This window comes from Chinchilla lanigera, unplaced genomic scaffold (genome assembly GCF_000276665.1).
Source record: "Chinchilla lanigera isolate Chin_1 unplaced genomic scaffold, ChiLan1.0 scaffold00009, whole genome shotgun sequence".
Taxonomy (NCBI): Eukaryota; Metazoa; Chordata; class Mammalia; order Rodentia; family Chinchillidae; genus Chinchilla; species Chinchilla lanigera.
Genome location: NW_004955410.1, coordinates 30,642,581 through 30,660,735, shown reverse-complemented (window position 1 = coordinate 30,660,735; position 18,155 = coordinate 30,642,581). Strand labels below are relative to the sequence as shown.

General features: G+C 39.1%; 1 protein-coding gene and 1 long non-coding RNA gene across 8 annotated transcripts in view; one reads left to right on the top strand and one right to left on the bottom strand.

Annotated features, from left to right (window-relative positions):
* Cpvl (carboxypeptidase, vitellogenic-like) overlaps positions 1 to 18,155 on the top strand; it is a 165,961-nt gene that overhangs the window by 52,060 nt on the left and 95,746 nt on the right. For all 7 annotated transcript variants that reach the window (XM_005377479.2, XM_005377481.2, XM_005377478.2 and 4 more), the window contains one exon: positions 11,415 to 11,600. In XM_005377479.2, coding sequence (XP_005377536.1) covers positions 11,426 to 11,600 — 175 coding nt within the window. In that variant the 5' untranslated portion in view covers positions 11,415 to 11,425. The remainder of the gene's footprint in view (positions 1 to 11,414; positions 11,601 to 18,155) is intronic.
* LOC102013482 lies at positions 6,164 to 8,264 on the bottom strand. The gene is made up of 3 exons (XR_001232753.1): positions 7,943 to 8,264; positions 7,557 to 7,679; positions 6,164 to 6,423 (listed from the first exon to the last, which is right to left on the bottom strand). It is a non-coding gene; the product is annotated as an uncharacterized LOC102013482 (long non-coding RNA).

Here is an 18,155-nt window from a genome sequence, read left to right as displayed (position 1 = left end):
CAAACACATCATAGATGCCAGGTAAACTCAGTATAACCAAGTAGTGGGAGATCTTAGTTAATGGTACCACTCTCTACCCAAACCAGCTCATCTAATTTACATCTGGGAATTATCGTAGGTTCTGTTCATGAGGTTCTCCTAATTTTACCTTATTATTATTTTCCAGTCCTTCCTGTTTACCCTGTGCTGTTCCTATTTCTTTGTCCTAGTTCAAGCTCCCATCATCTTTATTCTGAATGATGGTAAAACTTCTTAACTTTTCAGTTTAAACCCATCCTTATACTATGCCCATGCCATTCCTTTCAAAACATCATGCCCTTCCTGAGTTCCTAGTCATTACAGCATAAAGATTCATAGCTCATTTTACCAGACTAAGATGTCTTCTTTATTATGGTCTTTTATTTCTGGTACCTGGAACTGAACTCACAACCTCACGCTTGCCAGGCAGGTGCTGTGCCGCTGAGCTAAATCCCTGGCCCTAAGATGTCTTCTTTAGAGTCCACTGTGCTGTTTCCCCATTTTTTACTTTCCCCTCTCTGCAGTGGTTATCTATTGCTGTACACCACATTTTAAAATGGTATAAACCCATTGACCCTAATAAGTGAGACAGCAGCAAAGGGGCCAAATGCATATGTTCCTTTAAGGAGTTAAGGTCAAGGTTGGAAACTAGCTTGAAGATATGCAGTTGTCAAGGCAAGTGATGACAATTCATGGCACTAGAATTAGAGAGGAAAAGGTGGGTTTGAAAAAGACCTGGGAGATTCAGTTGCTGTGAGAAGACAGTAAGAAATAAGATGAGATCAAATCCTGGTTTTCTGTCTGCAGGACTTGACTGCAGAGGGTATTTCCAGCCAAGACAGGAAATAAAGACGGAAAAACAAGTTTACAAGATGATAGTAAATATTTAGTCTTTTTTTCTTTAGTGCATTACCACTTACAAATCTTTCACATACATTTTTTAGTAGTCTTTTTGTTAATTATTTTTTTATTTATGCCAATAAACAAATCATATGTGAAAAAGCCAAGTAATATAAATCTTCTAGTACAAAATTGTAGTCTTCTTACCCTCCCTGCCTTTTGTGTATCGTATCTCTCATCTTTTTTACCCGCATCTTGTCTAAATGGTCACAGGTTGTTTTGCTTAAGTTAGTGTCTAGTGTTTACTCCGTTGTGTAAGTACTGTTCAGTGCTGAGTCAAGTGGCTTACTGTAGTTGCAATCTCTTGTACAGTTTTATAGACTTCATTGAAGTAACAATCACCTTTCTGAGGGTTGTTCTAAATGCCTTTAAAAGCAGAATTCTGTTCACAAATGCACTGTCTACTTTTGTCTCCTTAAGGATATATATATTTTTTTCCAAAGAGTCATTTTGCTATATAAATTGCTGTTTCTCTTGAGGCTGTTTTGTTTTGTCTCATGTAGTTCTTTTTTTGGATTTTCTTCCAAGTTGGAGACTTTCCTGTGGTTCCTTGTAGTTTGTTGAAGTAAGTGTGAGCAACTTACACTGGTCAGAAGCTTCAGTTGTGGAAGGGACCTATCAACAGGTACAGTGGATTGGAGGGCACCAAGACATTTCACTGAGGACTCCACATGTGTGTCTTTGTAGGTTCTTTCTCTAAGAAGGTTCAGTTACTGCAGAGAAAAATCACTGGATCTCCTGCAGAGGGTGAGAATGAGGGCAGACAGTACTTGTTGCCAGCTTTCTTGGTGCTGGGAGTTCCAGGGCTGGGGTATATTAGTGTGTAGACTTTCTGTTAGTTTTCAGTACGGTGTCTTTCCTTGCTGTTTCTCATATTACCAAATCTAGAGTGTCTGTGGTGAAAGTTTTGAAGAAAAACTTTTCCATAGACTGTCTCTTCCTGTTAGGTTAACATAGGGAGGAGGATCTGGGGACAAGTATATTATCGTAGACTTTCAGCAGTCCCTCCACTTTTTTTTTTTTTTTTTTGGTTTTTCTCCGGTACCAGGAACCGAACTCACGACCTTGCGCTTGCCAGGCAGGCGCTTTTGCCGCTGAGCTAAATCCCCAGCCCCAGTCCCTCCACTTTTAACCTCTTATTCTACTGTTTGTCTTCTGCAGTGTCCAGTACTTTCCATTTTTGAACCTTTCTGAGGTTTGGAAATATGAACTAGCTAGCCTATTTTTCATTTGTATTCAGCTTTTTTCCCTGTAAACCATTTTTTTACTTTTTCATCTGACAACAGCAAAAGTTCAATCTGCTTCAGTGCCTGTTATCTGTTATGTATTCTTAGGCCAAAGGGTTTATACCTTTAAAAAAAATATGTTTATTCAAATTTTCTGGAGATTTCCTGTGGGAATGGAATAAATATGCTCAGTTCGCCATGTTTCAGCAGAAGACTTAGGCACCATTTTGACATAGTGAGTTTAGTAAGCTCTTGGGATGCCAGGAGAAAGTGTTCCAAAGGCACCTGAAGCGATGAGCCCGAAGCTTGTGAAGAACTACCACCCTGAGTGGTGTCAGCAGAAACTATTAGTGAAAATTGGAGCGTATGTGGGATGAGATAAGCTGTGGATCAGGGATGGAATCCTGGGAAATCCAATATTTAAGGGGAAGGCAGAGGAAGAGGAAATTATGATAAATTCTAGAAGATCCATGAAAGCACAGGCTGCAGAAGCAAGGATGTGACAGAGTTACAGAAGGGGCAGTGAAAACGTGCCAAAAAGTCAGGGATAAAGACTGAAATGTTTCTTTTGAATTGGGAAATAATAGTGAACATTAATGATTTTAACAAGAAGTCAGTGTACAGCAAGAAAGTGAAAAAAATATATATATATATATTTTTGCATCAGAAACTGCTCATGCAAGCAATACTACAGGATGTTTCAGTGGCTCAAAAACCAGACAAATCCTTCTATGTGCTTCATCCATTTTTTCCACGTTGGATACCATATGCCTTAGATTTTAAAAATCTTAAAAGGATCCAGTGACTGTTGCCCTTTGGTTAGTCATAGGAAGATACCTTGGTTGCTTTGATTTTACAGATCATTTCCTGTGCCCAAACATTAATTGTCTTTCCAGTATGGGCCTTCATATTCTGGATACGGTAGATGAAACTAATATGGTTAACCACACATTTCTACAAGTATGCATGTGATGGAAGGCTCTGGGGTGCTCTGTAAAGTGAAAGCTCATTTATTTTTATTTAACCTGGAATTTCTCAAACATTTGTCTTATATCTTGCTGAGCTAGTATTCCATAAAGGATCCAGTGGGAAATCCTGACTTAAAAATAATGGTAGCAAAACCTTATATAAGAAATCATTTAGCTTCCCTTTTTTTTTTTTTTTTTGTGCTGGCCACTCAAAGTTTTTGGTTGGAGGACTAATAGGCAATTAAAGTAGAATCTGAGGGGATTTGTACCTTCTGCCTTCTATTCCAGCATCATCCAAATTCCTAGTAATGGTTCTGCTATGTACTAGTTTTATACAGCTGCTATAACAAAATACTGGTTGTCCCACAATTTGAGTGACTTAGAACAGCAAAAATGTGTTAACTCTGAAGTCCAGAAGTCCAATATAAATGGATCAGCAAGACACAACACCTCTGAAACCTATAGGAGATAATTCTTTTCTTCTGGTACCGGGAATTGAACTTACGACCTTGTGCTTGCCAGGCAGGCGCTGTGCCGCTCAGCTAAATCCCCAGCCCCCTGTAGGAGATAATTCTTCCTTGCCTCTTGTAGCACCTGGTGCTTGCCGACAATCTTTGGCATCCCTTGGTTTGTAGATGCACCACTTACTCCTGGCTCTGCCTAGGTTTTTACAAGGCTGTTTTCTACTTGTCTGTCTTTGCATGGCCTTCTCTGTGTCTTTTGCTCCTTTTCCTATAAAGACAAGAGTTACATTGGATTAAAGTACAATGGACTCCATTATGACCTCATTCTAACTTAACCAGTTACGTCTACAAAGACTCTATGGGCTTTAGAACGTCAACTTATACTTAAGGAAAACAATTTATCCCATAACAATGCATGTAGTCACTCTGTGTAAAAAGCCATTTTTTTAATTGTTGTTGTTTGTTTGTTTTATTATGGCTTGACTGTATCTCCCAAAAGTTGAATAATTTAATCCCAAAATTCATGTGAATGGTAATTTGGAAGTGAAGTGTTTGGAAAGTCACTAGGATTAGATGAGATCACGAGGGTGGGAGACTAGCAGACTTGCTTTGTCTCTCCACGTGATGCCGTTGACCACGCTATCATATGGCAAAAAGGCCCTCACTGGAGGCCAACCAGATGCTGGTGAGGTGCTCCCAGACTTCTCACCTTTCAGGGCCACAAAATAAACTTTTATTCTTCATAAATTACTCAGTCTCAAATATTTTGCTAAAGCAACAGAAAGTGGACGGACACAGTCATCCCTGCTTCTTCTTTCCTTTCCTCAGACATTATACCTTTCTTCTCTATTAATTAACAAATACTGGTATATTTGTTTTCAAAATAAAGCTGCTTCTCATCACCTCCACTGCTGCTCCCTGGCCCCAGCCTCTTTCATCTCTCCTGGATATGTCAGCCTCCTAACTGGTGTCTTGGTTCCATCTTTATTCTATCTGCTAATTAGCAACTACAGCAGTCATTTCACAGTGCACATCAGAGAATTTTGCTCCTTGCTTAAAACTTTCCAGTGGTCTCCCACCGTCAGCCCACATGTGGACAGATAGGACAGCAAGGTCTGCTCTATCCATCCTTCCCACATCACAGTGTGCTACTCCCTCTTCCATCCATTGTGCTCCCATCCACCAACAAGCTTATTTGCACTCCAGGACCTCTGCACTTTCCCTATGCGGATTCCTTCTCCTTCCCTGTCCATCTACTCAGATATGTATTTCCTGACCGCTTTTTGTCCAAATGCCTTTCTGAGGACACACAAGATGTTTCTCTAACTTGTTTGTTGGAGGGATAAAAGTCACAATCTCTGTTACATAGAATTAATATTAAGATTGTATAAGAAAAAAGACATTTATGGTGAAATAGTGTTGGTTTGTGAAATATTCAGCTAAAATTTTAACTTTAAGTGTAGCTTCTTAGAAATTTTGAGTAATTTAGTTCTGTAGGTAAATAGTACGTATTTTCAAACCCTGGCGTGCATAGCATGTTTTGGGAAATGCTGACAGAGGGGCTCCAGGATACTCTTTGGAAACTCATCAGGATTAGCTTCCATAATTAAGAGAAAGTCTTTTCTTTTTTCATGACAAAATTTGTGACTGAGACCCTATAGAGAAAACTAACAAGAAAAAAGCACAGCAGATTTATTTAATATAAGTGACACAGGCCTTCAGAATACAAAGACCCGGAGAACCAGGAAAAACTTTGTATTTTCATGGATATTCCTGCAGCATATGATTAGAAGACAAAAAGGTAGGATCTAAGCATGAGCATAAAGGATGAAGGAGCTAATGGTGATTCAGTGGGGGAAGTCATCAAAACTTTTAGATTCTCCTTGTCCTCTTGCTGTGGTATTCCTTCCCTTTGGAAGCTTCAGTTGGTGGAAGGGACCTATCAACAGTTACAGTGAGTTGGTGTATATACATGGCTGCTATTAGCTATTGAGGCAGTGAGTCCATATTTGAATAACCAAAGATGGGACAATGGACAGCAGATTAGATTTAGAATTATATATAAATCCTGGGTTTGGGTCTTGACCCCACCACTCACCAGTGGTGCAGATCAGGATAGCACCCCACACACAAGGTCTTGTGACCTATTTTCAGGGAAAGTAAGACATAAGACAGCATTCTTTACAGCCAGTTCTCAGGAGAGAAAGGTGTAGAAGGTTAAAGAGAATGAAAGAGAAGTGGGGGTGTCCCCTCCTGCTTCAATTTCCATCAGTAACAGTAGCATTCAGTATGCCCAGAGTCACATTTTGAGATGGCATGTTCTGAACCCTGATGGCACGGTTCTTTGTGCTACCACTTACTATCTATGTGAACCTGGGCAAGTTGCTTAAATCCTCTGAACATCAGTTTCTCATTTACAAAATGGGATGATTATAACTATAAGTGTTAGAAATAAAAAATACAAAGCAATTAACACAGGAATAGGAAATGTTGGATACCTGGTAGCTATTACTGGTACCCTCATCACAATGATGTTTTTCCTCAAGACCATGATCTTTCTATTTCACAGCTGTGATTAACATTTTGGAACGTGTCATGTCTACTTTTATTTCCATCCCCTCCCTACCCTGACTCCAATTTTCCTCTGGGTAGAGTGAGATTTCAAGGTAAAGCTCGTTACTGTAGTGTCAGGTTATATTATTTTCTCCTTTTCCTCATTCTTCTCATTCTCTGTCAGCCACATAACTCTCCCTCTGGTTCCTGCAAGTCCAAGGATATGGCAGCAGAGAGAGTGACGGCTAATTCACTAGAGAGATTAGATGCCGGGTCTCATGCCAGAAGTGCGAGCTGTGGAAAGGAGATAGGAATGTAAGCATCAGTGTCACTTTAGTGACAGGTTGCCCTTAACCTCGGGTGTCATATACATGTCCTCTCTGGGGAAAGAATGTTTCAAATATCAATTTTAGAAATTTAAATGATGTCTTCAAGTAGAAGAATAGTACATCCCTCAAAAATGTTATTTAGCCCATTTACTTTCATGGAAATCTTTAGCAAACAGCTAGATTAGGGATTTAGCTTGGTATTTAATTAAGGGTTGCACAATACCCCTTTATTACAGAATTCAAATGCTTTGGTTATGCTTGACTAATCTTGAGAGGTAACTGAATCTTTTGCAAATAGCAGAATGACTTTCTTGTACTTTTGATTACAGATTTCACGGAAGTATATGTTATTAGTTAATGCATTATTTTTTAAAATATTATTACCATGTTGGGGTTACATAAGGGAAATCCAAATGACTTTTATTTGCAGCACTCATGTTTATTACATGAAGTGTTATTGCTCATTTGGTTAGAGTAAACTGTAGTCAAAAACAGAAGTGGAAGGGTGAAGGGGAGAACAGAAAATTGGTTTAAATGTTTGCTTTTTGGTTCTTTTCCTTATTTTGGAGTTTCTGATCTTTTTTCCACTGGTAAAATACATGCCACCTCTTGGCTTCCTGTTTCGTTCCTGGTATGTTACTCTTGCTGCCATGCACAGAGAACATTTGCACAGGAGTGTCCCTTCCTGTCCCTTCTACTGGCCATGTCATTTGGGACTGGAGTGCGAGCTGATAGAAAGTAATGTCTAGTTCGTTTCACAAATGAAGAGCAGGAGGCAAGCCATGCAGATGAGTGTTGAACAAATTGCTTTCTGGGAGAAATAGATCTGATTTGTGGTGTTTGATGGTTTCCATGGTATAAATATTGCTGTCATGGCTGATGCCAAGCTATGAACATGACTACTGAAAAGACTTGGAAAAAGATATACAGAAGCAAATCAGACCAATACAAATCAAACCACCAAAGCAATGCAGAAAACATGAGTCTCAGATAATAGTAAATTGTCCTACAATTATTAGGAAGTAATGAGCTTTGAGTATTTTAAAAAACCTATGCTTTAGAATACAACTCATTGCACAGTAAGTTTTTAGATTTTACCTTTTAACAGTGGCTGTGTTGCATAACTGGCTGTCAGCGTTCCCGGAAATTTAGCCATCAGCTCTCTTGGGCTGGGTCTGCACCAGTAGGGACACACAGAAGGTACTGTCTTGCCAGGGTCCACTGATGGGTTGCAGGGGCACAGACAGAATTGAGAGTTCTGGTTCTAAAATCTAAACTTCCTTAGAAAGATTTACTTATCTATATTTCTGTTTGTTTGGACAGTATCTTCCAACAAATTGTGAAAGGGGATCATTACAGGCTGCTATTAGCTATTGTGGCAGTGAGTCCATATTTGAATAACCAAAGATGGGACAATGGACAGCAGATTAGATTTAGAACTACATATATAAATCCTGGGTTTGGGTCTTGTCCCCACCACTCACCAGTGGTGCAGTCTTGATCAGTCAATTATTCCTCCAGATTCAGTTTTTCAATCTGTCAGATGGAGAAACTGGGCCACCTGAACATTTAATATCTCATGCAGTTCTAAAGTAGCATAGCTCATTATTTAGATCCATCAATAAAAGAAATATTTGCTTAGTACCAATTATCTGCATACTTGTTATGAACTCTGGGTAGAATTAAATGCAAATATAATCATAATTTTTAATATAATACCAGCTCTCCTTTATGCAGAGCCTTCTAGCTACCAAAGAAAAATATACTTTGAGTGTCTGAGGTCTTGAGGCCTTAGATCAGGACATGTCTTCCCAGAATGTTAGAGAAAGAAAATGATACATTCTAGAACAGCAAACAGAACCTTATTCCTAGGAAACACAAGAGGTCATAGCCAGGTAGTGATAAAGAATAAGGAACAAGCACTTTTTTGCCATTTCAATTAGTTTTGCTTCACTTGTTTTAAGAAAAAGCCAAAAAATCATAAAACTTACTTTTCTCTGATTATAAAATTATTATAGAAAACTTAGCAATTCTGAAGAAATATTAAATGAGGAGAAAATGCAGCCTGTCTGATCTAGTATTCTGCTTTTCTTCACCTATTTTTCTAAACATTCTCAATAGAGTCATTTCACTCACTGTAATTTCATCTTTTTTGGTGTAAAGTAACTGATATCTTATTGTTGGAAGTTGAAAGTGTTGTTTATTATTAGAAGACTGAGATAAATAGCTCTGTTTAATATTTTAAAATTGTACATTGGACATAAAGTTTCTAATTGTAATATTTCAGATTTCATAAGACAATTTTAGCAGAGTATAAGTTTGATTCTACCAATATTATTTGATTTCACCTAGATTTTATTCTATTTTTAAACATTTATTAAGGGAAATATTTTGCCTGAATTCTTCAGTATGATCTATTTGAATTGGAACTAGCACTAATTTTTTATGTGAAAGTAGATATAATAAAATATATGGTTAATAGATTTTTTTTTCATTTTCTAAGGGAGAGAGCCTTTATGTAGTGTAGGGTTTATTAGTTTAGAAAGTGCTTAATAAGTATTTTTAGTAAGTTAAAAAAGATTCAGGCTAATTTGAGGAAAGCAAAATCATTTGAGAATAGTGTTAAAAAATCCTACTACTCCATTCAAAATAGCGTTCATTCATTCTCCTGAGGAGAGATGGCAGCTCAGCACAGCTGAGGGACCTTGATTGTTAAAGGAGAACTGTGAAATGAAGTACGTTGTTGCTTTAATTCCCCTACATGTGAAACCCTGACTCCAACTGGAATTGATTAAATGTTAATGAGATCTACTAAATTGACCCAACTCTAACATTTATGTATTAGATTTATGTCTATTAAAACCAGAACAGTTTTACCTCTGTCATTCTTTAACATCTCTGAGTCAACTTCTGCTTTAGAAGGGAAGTGCTGTGACTACCAGGGTTATTTAAATATTAATGGCTTCCATTAAAGGGCGTTGGAGGTTTGCAGTGGAAGACTCAGAATAGATGGCAGTGTTGGTTTCTTGTTTCTGAACGCCCCTCTGGGGAGAGGGGAAGGGGAATCTCTTACCGGAAGAGCTTGTTCCATTATTTTTTTAACATCATATTCTTTTTCTGAATCAGACAGTAGGGCTGTTGATTTTTGGCATTCTTAGAAAATAGGGGTAGGATTTAAACATTAGTGTAACACATAATTTTAAAAAATATCTTAACAGTGCCATAGTGGCCATTACCCTTGGGCTTCTTGGGAACTCAATTTCAGTTTCTAAATTCATTCTGTGCTTTATTATAGTCAATAATAGGCGAAAGCATTTTTTTAAGCTCCATATTGAATTTCGTTGGGCTTATTTATATTAAATGTGAGGAATTCTATTAAGTTAATTCTGAGAGACACGATGAGAGTCATATAGTCAATCAAGTTATGAGTATACATTTTTGTCTTGATGGGGAAATGTTGCTGAAAAGCTTTTTAAATTTGCTACAACTAATATTTTCATATTATGCCAAATTGGTTTGCTATAAGCATGTGGTTAATAGATTTTTACACATTTTGTATTTTCAAAATGTTCTAATGGCTTGGCATTTTAAAGCACTGAACAATCAGAAGTGCTGAACTTGCATAATTGTTTATTTCTTTTTGCATGTAGAAATCTGAGTCAATAGAGTGTTTATTTAATGTATTTTACTTAGAATTTAACACCAAGAACTTGGATCATACTTAAATAGCTAGCAGTAGTGTAAAGTGATGAAATGGCACCAGAGCGATCATCATATACTCAGCAGGGTCAGGATTAGGTAGAGTCAAGACAGGCACCTGCCTCAAGTGGAAAATTTGAGAGAATATTAAAAAAGTCCCCATGTAATCATGATTGCTGAGAGTAAATAGTACTTTATTGGAGGACTTGAAAAAAACAATACATGCAATGGGGGGAAACGCTATAACAAAAGAAAAACAGTATCCTGTAGTACTAGCCTCAACTGAAATCAAGTTCTGGCTTCCTCCTCTTTCACACCCTCGCCAGAGAAACTCACTTGGGTCATTTTTCTTATCTAAAGTTGATGATAAGAATTCTCACTTTCCTGGAGGATTTATTAGGAGGTCTAAATCAGCTAAAAAAATACATAGAAAAGACCATTGTAAATGAGACATACATGTGTGTACAAAAGTTTATGTAACTCACCATTCTATTTGAAGCCATTATGATGATCAGCCCCCATAAATACTCTCAGCAAACATCAGATTTGAAGAATCTCAGAGAACTTCTTTGCCAATAAATTTTGGGACCTAGTGTCTTAAGTTTACTTACAGGTAAACAATGGTGGAGGGACCTGAAAATAATTGGAGAAACCTCTATCTTTTCATCTTTCTTTGTTTTTGGATATAAAACCTGATGATTTGTAAGAAATGGAGGACAGAACCAGAATCCACTGCTCATTTTAAATTGCCCTGCAAAGTACTAGTGGACTGAGGTCTTCTCACCATTGCTCAAGCTGTTATCCCTTGCATGGGTAATTCTTACACTGAGTTCCACCACCTTTTATTCCCAGGGTCCTTGGTAAGGCCATCACCTAAAATGAGCTCTTAAACATTTACCGTCTTATAGAGGCAGAATGGTCTCTGCTCATTTGATGATCAGTCATAAACTCCTTGTTTTGAGGTTTTATCTACTCCTCCACTGAGTCTACTTTCTAGGCCAGAGTTTAAAAATATATAAATCATTTTCCAATTACATTATAAATACCTAAAAGCATCTCCCTGTCAGCTGGGAACACCAGGATGAGCAGGGTTTGGCTCACTCTTATTCGTGGTCCTACTGAAGATGCTCCGCAAAGCGACTTTTCAGTGAATTGAAAAATTTTTTGAGGGAATAAGTGAATTTCTTGCATCTAGAAGGTCCAGGGAAATACTGATTTTTGGATACATTTGTGAAATGCAACTGTTTTTCATCCTAGACTCAGAAGAAATGGTTGGTGCCATGTGGAAGGTGATGCTGTTCATGGTCCTGCTGACATTCAGCCCCTGTGATGGGCTGTTTCAGTCCCTGTACCGAAGTGCCCGGGTTTCTGTGCCACCTAAGGGAGATACAGGAGAGCCAGTATTTCTTAGCCCTTATATAGAAGCTGGGAAGATCGAGAAAGGTGAGTTCAAATCAGAAAACCACAGGTATACTTTCAACAGTTTGGGGTGTTTTCTAATCAGTTCTCTCACAAGATGCAAAATATATCCTGATGTTTTTACTTACTTATTTTGTTTCAAATATTAATGATTTGATGTCATATATTATAGAAAGCCTTCCTGGACCTTGTCGAGGTCCAGAGGAGTTTGCCTTTGTGATCTCGGGAAAGTTATTAGAATTCCAATAAGTAATTCCTACAACGTTCAGTGCAATCCAGGGAGAGAATAAAGACACTAAGGCATATTTGTAGTTGTGGGGAGCCAAGGGGATCCTAAGTCCAGCTAGAATGATGGTTAACCAGAATAAAGGCCTTAATTCAGGGCCAAGCTTGGGTTTTATTAATTCATGCAGAGGGGAATAACTCAGGGATGAGTGACTGAGAGAAAGGTGGGAAGTACTGTGAGTGCTGTGAGCTGGGCTGGGTAGGAGGTCTAATAGAGCCTCTGCAATATGCAGAGAGAGAAGAGAGAGACGCAGAAAGAGTAATCTGCATATTACAGATAGAGTAAGTATCTTGTGTTTAGGGGTCAGTGCTTTGACTCTAATATGTGATCTTCACTCCCTGAGATGTCATGGATGTCAGAGATTCTTCTTGAGCCTCTGTCTCAGCCGACAGTGTGGTGTCACTCGGCCTAGCTCACATATACTACTCGGGAGCTGTAGGCGGGGCATCATTTGACCTGTCACATTGCTTTAAAGACTACCCATCACATATTATCTGAGTTTTGAGCTAACATGAGAGTTAGCGTTGGGTGATTGTTTATGTGGTAGAGTTACAGCATTTCTACTTATAAAACTAGTGAGTGCCTGTCCCCAGTGGGTACTTGACAGGGCTACCGCCAGCCTGCAAACTGCCTACGTGTCAGTCAAGCATTCTGTGGGAACTTATTCACACATCTCAGCAAAGCAAGGTGGACCACTTTGGCCTAAAGCAGCAGATCCAAGACCTTGGCAGGGTCCACACAGAGTCCTTGTGGTAGATGCAGGCTTCACACGTGGGGGTGTCACCATGTCCACTTTGCTGTGCTCCCTTCACCGGCAAGTTGCCCACACAGCTTGGCCTCAGTCTCCTCATTAATAAGGTGGAGTTTAACCACCTGCACAGTGTTAGCGATTCCAAAAAGAAAAAGTTGGTGAAAATGTTTTGTAAATTACTCTTCAAATATGAGTGTTTGCTAATATTTAAGCAAATATTTATGTATAGAGTGTGGGTTTTTCTATTACTATCATTAAAAGAAAAGGAAGGTGTCGTTTGGTGTTATCAGGGACTAAAATTTATGAGCCCCGTCTGCTTTTAATGCTTCTCTGTGCTCAGGTAAGTCCCGGGGTGGATAAATGACTATGTGGAGAGCAGTAGAGAAATGAGGTGGTGGCCAGAAGAACGCTGGGGTCAGTGAGGGTAGGAGATATGGTGTTTACTGATGGAAATGATAGTGGGAATGGGGTGAGGGAGCCACCGTGGAGACTGTTTAAGAAGCAGGGGGGCCTGAGGCCTTCGCATTTGCCCTGAGGTTTACCCTGAGTCACAGGTAAGAGGCAGAATTTGTGCCTGTGTAGCTGGGAGGTTTGGTAGATGGGATGGGAATGCACGGTCCTGGCAAATTTAGAGAAATGTTCATCCTAGAGAGCAAAACTAAATCTAAATATTATGATGAGGTTTAAAATAGAGCAGACTTTGTCTGTTTGAAGAGTTCACACAGCCACTAGGATGTCATCATTTTTGTTTTCTTTCAAATCAAGGCATTCTTGTATCTTAAGGAAGTGCTTAAGTCCTGCTTATATGTCTGTCTTTGGAAATACATGTCGGCTCCAAGTTTTACCAGCTCTTTCTAAGGAAAGGTGAAAAGACTTTGATAGTGTATTCAGTGCATTTCCAAAAGGACTCACTTTTACTGACGTGGAAAGGTTGTGAATAGATGGCGGACCGATTGTAGGGAAACTCTTTTTTCATCTTTTCTTCTCTCTTTCTCCTTCTCTCTCTGTCTCTGTGCCTGTCTCTGTCTGTCTGTCTGTCTGTCTCCTGCCTTCCCTCTCTTTTCTCCCTTCCTGGGAACTGAACCCAGGGCCTTTGCATAGACCTACATCCCCAGCCTTTCTTTTTGAAAATAATTTTTCTTTTAAAATTTTGAGACAGGGTCTTGCTTAGTTTCTCAGGCCAGGAACAAACTTGGGATCCTCCTGTTTCAGTCTTCCATAGTGCTGGGCAACATATTCATCCAACTTGAACTGGATCACAGTACACTTATTTTAGGTTCTTTAATATGTAGATACTAATGACTTCACTTATGTTTGTTAACAAATTCAAGCAGACCATTTACTTTAGGGCTGAAAAGGAGTTAAATAATCATTTTAACTAAACCCTACCACTCCACAAAGGAGGAAATCAAGATTCAAATCTGTTACAGGAGTTGCCCAAGGCAATGCAGGTAATAGAGATGGGGTAGCAGAGATGTATGTAGCACCCAATCTTCAGACTCTTGCTCTGTGATTTGCCTGATACAATTTATTTATTTGCTAAAGAAGCTTGTGGTCTTCTGAAGCGACGACATGCATGTGCACAAAAGGATTAAGGAATAAGGTAGTGAACCCTAAAGTGCTGAAGTATCACAACTGAATTAGGTATGCTGGAAATTTTGAGAAGAAACCTATTGGTCAACATAATCCAGGGGAAAATATGAGGTGTGTGTGAACAAAACAATGTGGCAAATATCTAAATTTTAAAAATGTTTATTAAAGTAATGTTATTTCTTAGTAAAGTAATTAAAGCAATGTTATTTCATCATTCTTGCTGTTTTCTGAAATGGTCCTGGCAGTTCTCCTTTATGGGTCTCCTTAGTTGTGCTTTTCTGCCTCCTTCAGTGTCCTGAGTGGATTCCAAATGTTTACGGCAGTTTCTGTCAAATGGAAACATGACAGTATGTCCTCATCCATCTTATTCACTGGGTCTGCCTCTTCCCTAAAGTCAAAATGACCATGAAAGATAAATGTTTTAAGCTGATTTAGGACATCAAGAGAACCATGACCCTGCAACTATGGATATTCACGAACAAGGACTTTCCGAACTGCTTTAGAAAGTGGTGAGAGTGATGGAGTAACAGCATTCAAACATGAGAGAGTGGTTGGAAGGGGATTGATGCCAACGTGTCTCTTATTGTAACACATTTTTCAAGAAGTTTAAACATTCACTGGATATTTTGATCATATCTCTTTAATAGTAAAAATAATAGATAATAACATTTCAGGATTATATCCCTGGTATCCAGCACAATACCAGTATTAAAAAGCACTCAATAAATATGTGTACAGTTTAAATTAGAGTCGTTACTGTGTGCCAGGTATTATGTTTTACGTCTATTAACTCTGTAAGTTCTCACTGCAACCCTAATGAAGGATGTTGTCTTAGTTACTTTTTTTTTGGTGCTGAGGCAAATACCTGAGCCCCAAAATTAAGGAAAGAAAGATTTTAGCTCACAGTTTGTGGAGGTTTCAGTCCATAACCAACTGGCTCCAAGGCAGGGTGGCACATGGCAAGGGGCAACAGTTCAGGGCAGTGGAAAACAGCAAAAGCAGCAAGAGCAAAAAAGGGGTAAAAGGGAGAAGCAAGCCTCTTTCCTTCCCTCACATTGTATACAGGCTACCTGCCCCAGGGTGGGTGCAGCACTCACACCACCAGTCCCAGTACTAGACAATGAACCAATCACAAGGTCTAGATTCAGCCACCACCAAAGCGCCTGCCCCCATGACCTCATGAGGTCCTGGGGGGACATCCAGATACAAACCATAGCATATCTGTTAAATATTGTTCCCATTTTGTGGATGAGAAAACTGAGGTCCAGAGGAATGAAGTTCTGTGCCCAGAGATATAACACTAGGAAGTGGCAGAGCTGGATTCACTACCTATGCCTGCCAGTTCCAGAGTCAGAACTATGGACTACTCTGCTGTGTGACTAGCTCCAGACGTGTGGATGTGGGTAAAATCTGAGTAAGAGAGAAAAGTCTATGCCTGCTGAACGAAGGCAATAGCATAAAAAAGGCATTAAGTGAAAGTGATCAGGGTTGTCTGTGTCATGCATTTGATAGACCAAGTGAAAAGAATGTAGAGAAATCCACCCAAGAGGTTGTCCGCCTCCCTCCTCTGCCTGCCTTTGTTCACCCCTGAGCATTCCACCATTAAGGGCATAAGCAATAGCAGAGAAACTTGGAGAGGGGATAGTTTATCTTCTGTCCTTCTGTCCAAGCCTGGCAGTTCTTCACTCAACCAGTGCTAGCATTTCAGACATTAAATCCCTATGTAATGTCGCTTTCTAAAGTTATGATGCACAACCTGAATCTTTGAATGGAATTTTAAGTGGCTGATCCAAAAGCTGATACATCTGGGTAGTCAGATGCAATCCTGACAACATCATTAAGGATAATCTTATTCATCCGCTTTACTGAAAGTTCAGGAAGCTCTGGACAGATGGTCAGCTCACTTCCCTAACTCCCTTTTGTTTATCAAGTCTGTCAAAACTCTAGGAACCCGTGTCTTAATAGCACAATGGAATGTTTTTTAGATAAACAGTAGCTCACAAAAAGACAAGGGATTGTGTTTTAAATTTCCAATTAACTGGCTTGGTTTTATGTAACTGTAATTGCATGTTTACTTTCTCTGCAGCTTAGAATAAATCCTTACTTTCTGACACAAAATAAATGTAAGAAGCAATTCTAGCATATTTATAAGGAGTGCATTTTCACCAATTTTAAAGAATATTTTGCTACTGGGTCCTAGTTTATTATTACTTATGGGCTGGTAGTGTCTTATCTATCCCTGGGTTGACTCAGGTGTTGTGAATGTAGCATGCTTTGTCCACACTTCAATCTCTTTGAAAGTATTAATATTATAAACACTGATAACAGCAGTGAGTAACAGGGAGGAGGCAAAAGCCCTTCAAAGGAAACCTTTTCCTTTTCTTAACTGTTTTTAAACACTTGTTGGGTGAGTCACGGGGAGAGAAAAATAAAAATTCCCACATCATGGCAGTTTGTTTACACATTCCACTAATAGACTCTGGAAACAAGAACAAGACATTCAAATATAATTTAAGAAATCATGTTAGTTGAAAGGACTTTTAATTATTTTATTGTGATTTGGTGAATGGGAATTTAAAATGTGAAACAGGGCAGAACATTTTTTATGGACTACTGTCACTAGAGAAAAGGTTTTCTAATGTCTTAAGCTGTCTACAAGGCCTGTCTTCTTTAGAAGGTTTTTGTAAAAATAAGCTAATCCTACAGCAAAGTCACTGTGGCCATTGTAGTTCATTCATTATTTTCTCATTCACCCACCATTCATTAAAAACATTCATTGAATGTCTCTAGGGTGAATCAGCAATGGGTACAAAGATAAGTAAGACAAATTCTCTGCTTTCCAGCAGCTCCTGGTGGAGGTGGGAAGGGAGGTGGGAAGTAGCACAGACTAAGTACACTGTCACAGAGAAGCCACTTAGGCATCCCAGAAAGGGAGGGGAGAGTGAACATCTGAACTGTTCTGAGCAGGCCAGCAGACCCTGTGCTGAGCCGGTCTGGGAGACAGATTGATTCAATCATCGTTTGTCCATATTCCATTCCCTCCAGCTCCTTTCTATTATATATTTCCTCTTTTTCTCATTATACTTTGACCTTTCTCATTTTTCTCTGTCTTCTTTCTTGAATCTGCTCCTGTTTACCTCTCTCTGCTCAGTCTATATCTCACCCATTTCCAATTCCCAGTTTTTCCTTTTTTGCCCTCCTTTTTTGGGGATGGATGGGTGGGGGAAATCTCTGTTTGATCTTCAGAAGAGTAATGGTTTTGTTTAAAATATGTCACAAGCATTGTAAAGGTTGTCCAATCCTGAAGGGTGATCTTTCTTTGTGCTAATCAAGTGTAGGGATAAAGTAGGGGACAAGAAGAAATGACAACTGGAAGGAAGAGCATAGAGAGGTGTTAAGGGGAGCCAGGAAAAAACACATTCCACAATACCTTCCTTTTCTTTGTTTTCAAATCCTCCTCTCTTTTTTATTGCCTTTTTCTGGCAGGAAGACATCTTAGTAATTTGCTGTTGCTATAACTGAGTATCACAGACTGAGTAATTTATAAAGAATAAGGGTTTACTCAGCTCACAGTTCTGAAGGCTAGGGATTTCAAGATTATATAGTTGAATGCCATCAGCAGGTGAGAGAACATCCCAGCCCAGCTTCCTCTTCCACCTTTTATAGAGCCACAGCTGCCTTAGATTAGGCCCCCGGCTCTGTGGCCTCACTTAACCTAAACTGCCTCCCAAAGACCTCACCATACTGGGATTGAGTTTCCACTTTTGATAACTCACAGTGGGGATTAAATTTGAACCTGAGTCTTGGTGGGGACCTTCAGACCATCATAGGAGGTATAGGTCTCACTGGGGAGAGAATGGGAAGAGCTATAGAGTTCACATTAATCATCTTTTCCTGGAGAACTGAACTGACCCAGAGAAAGGCAACACTTCCAGACTTCTAGACTCCA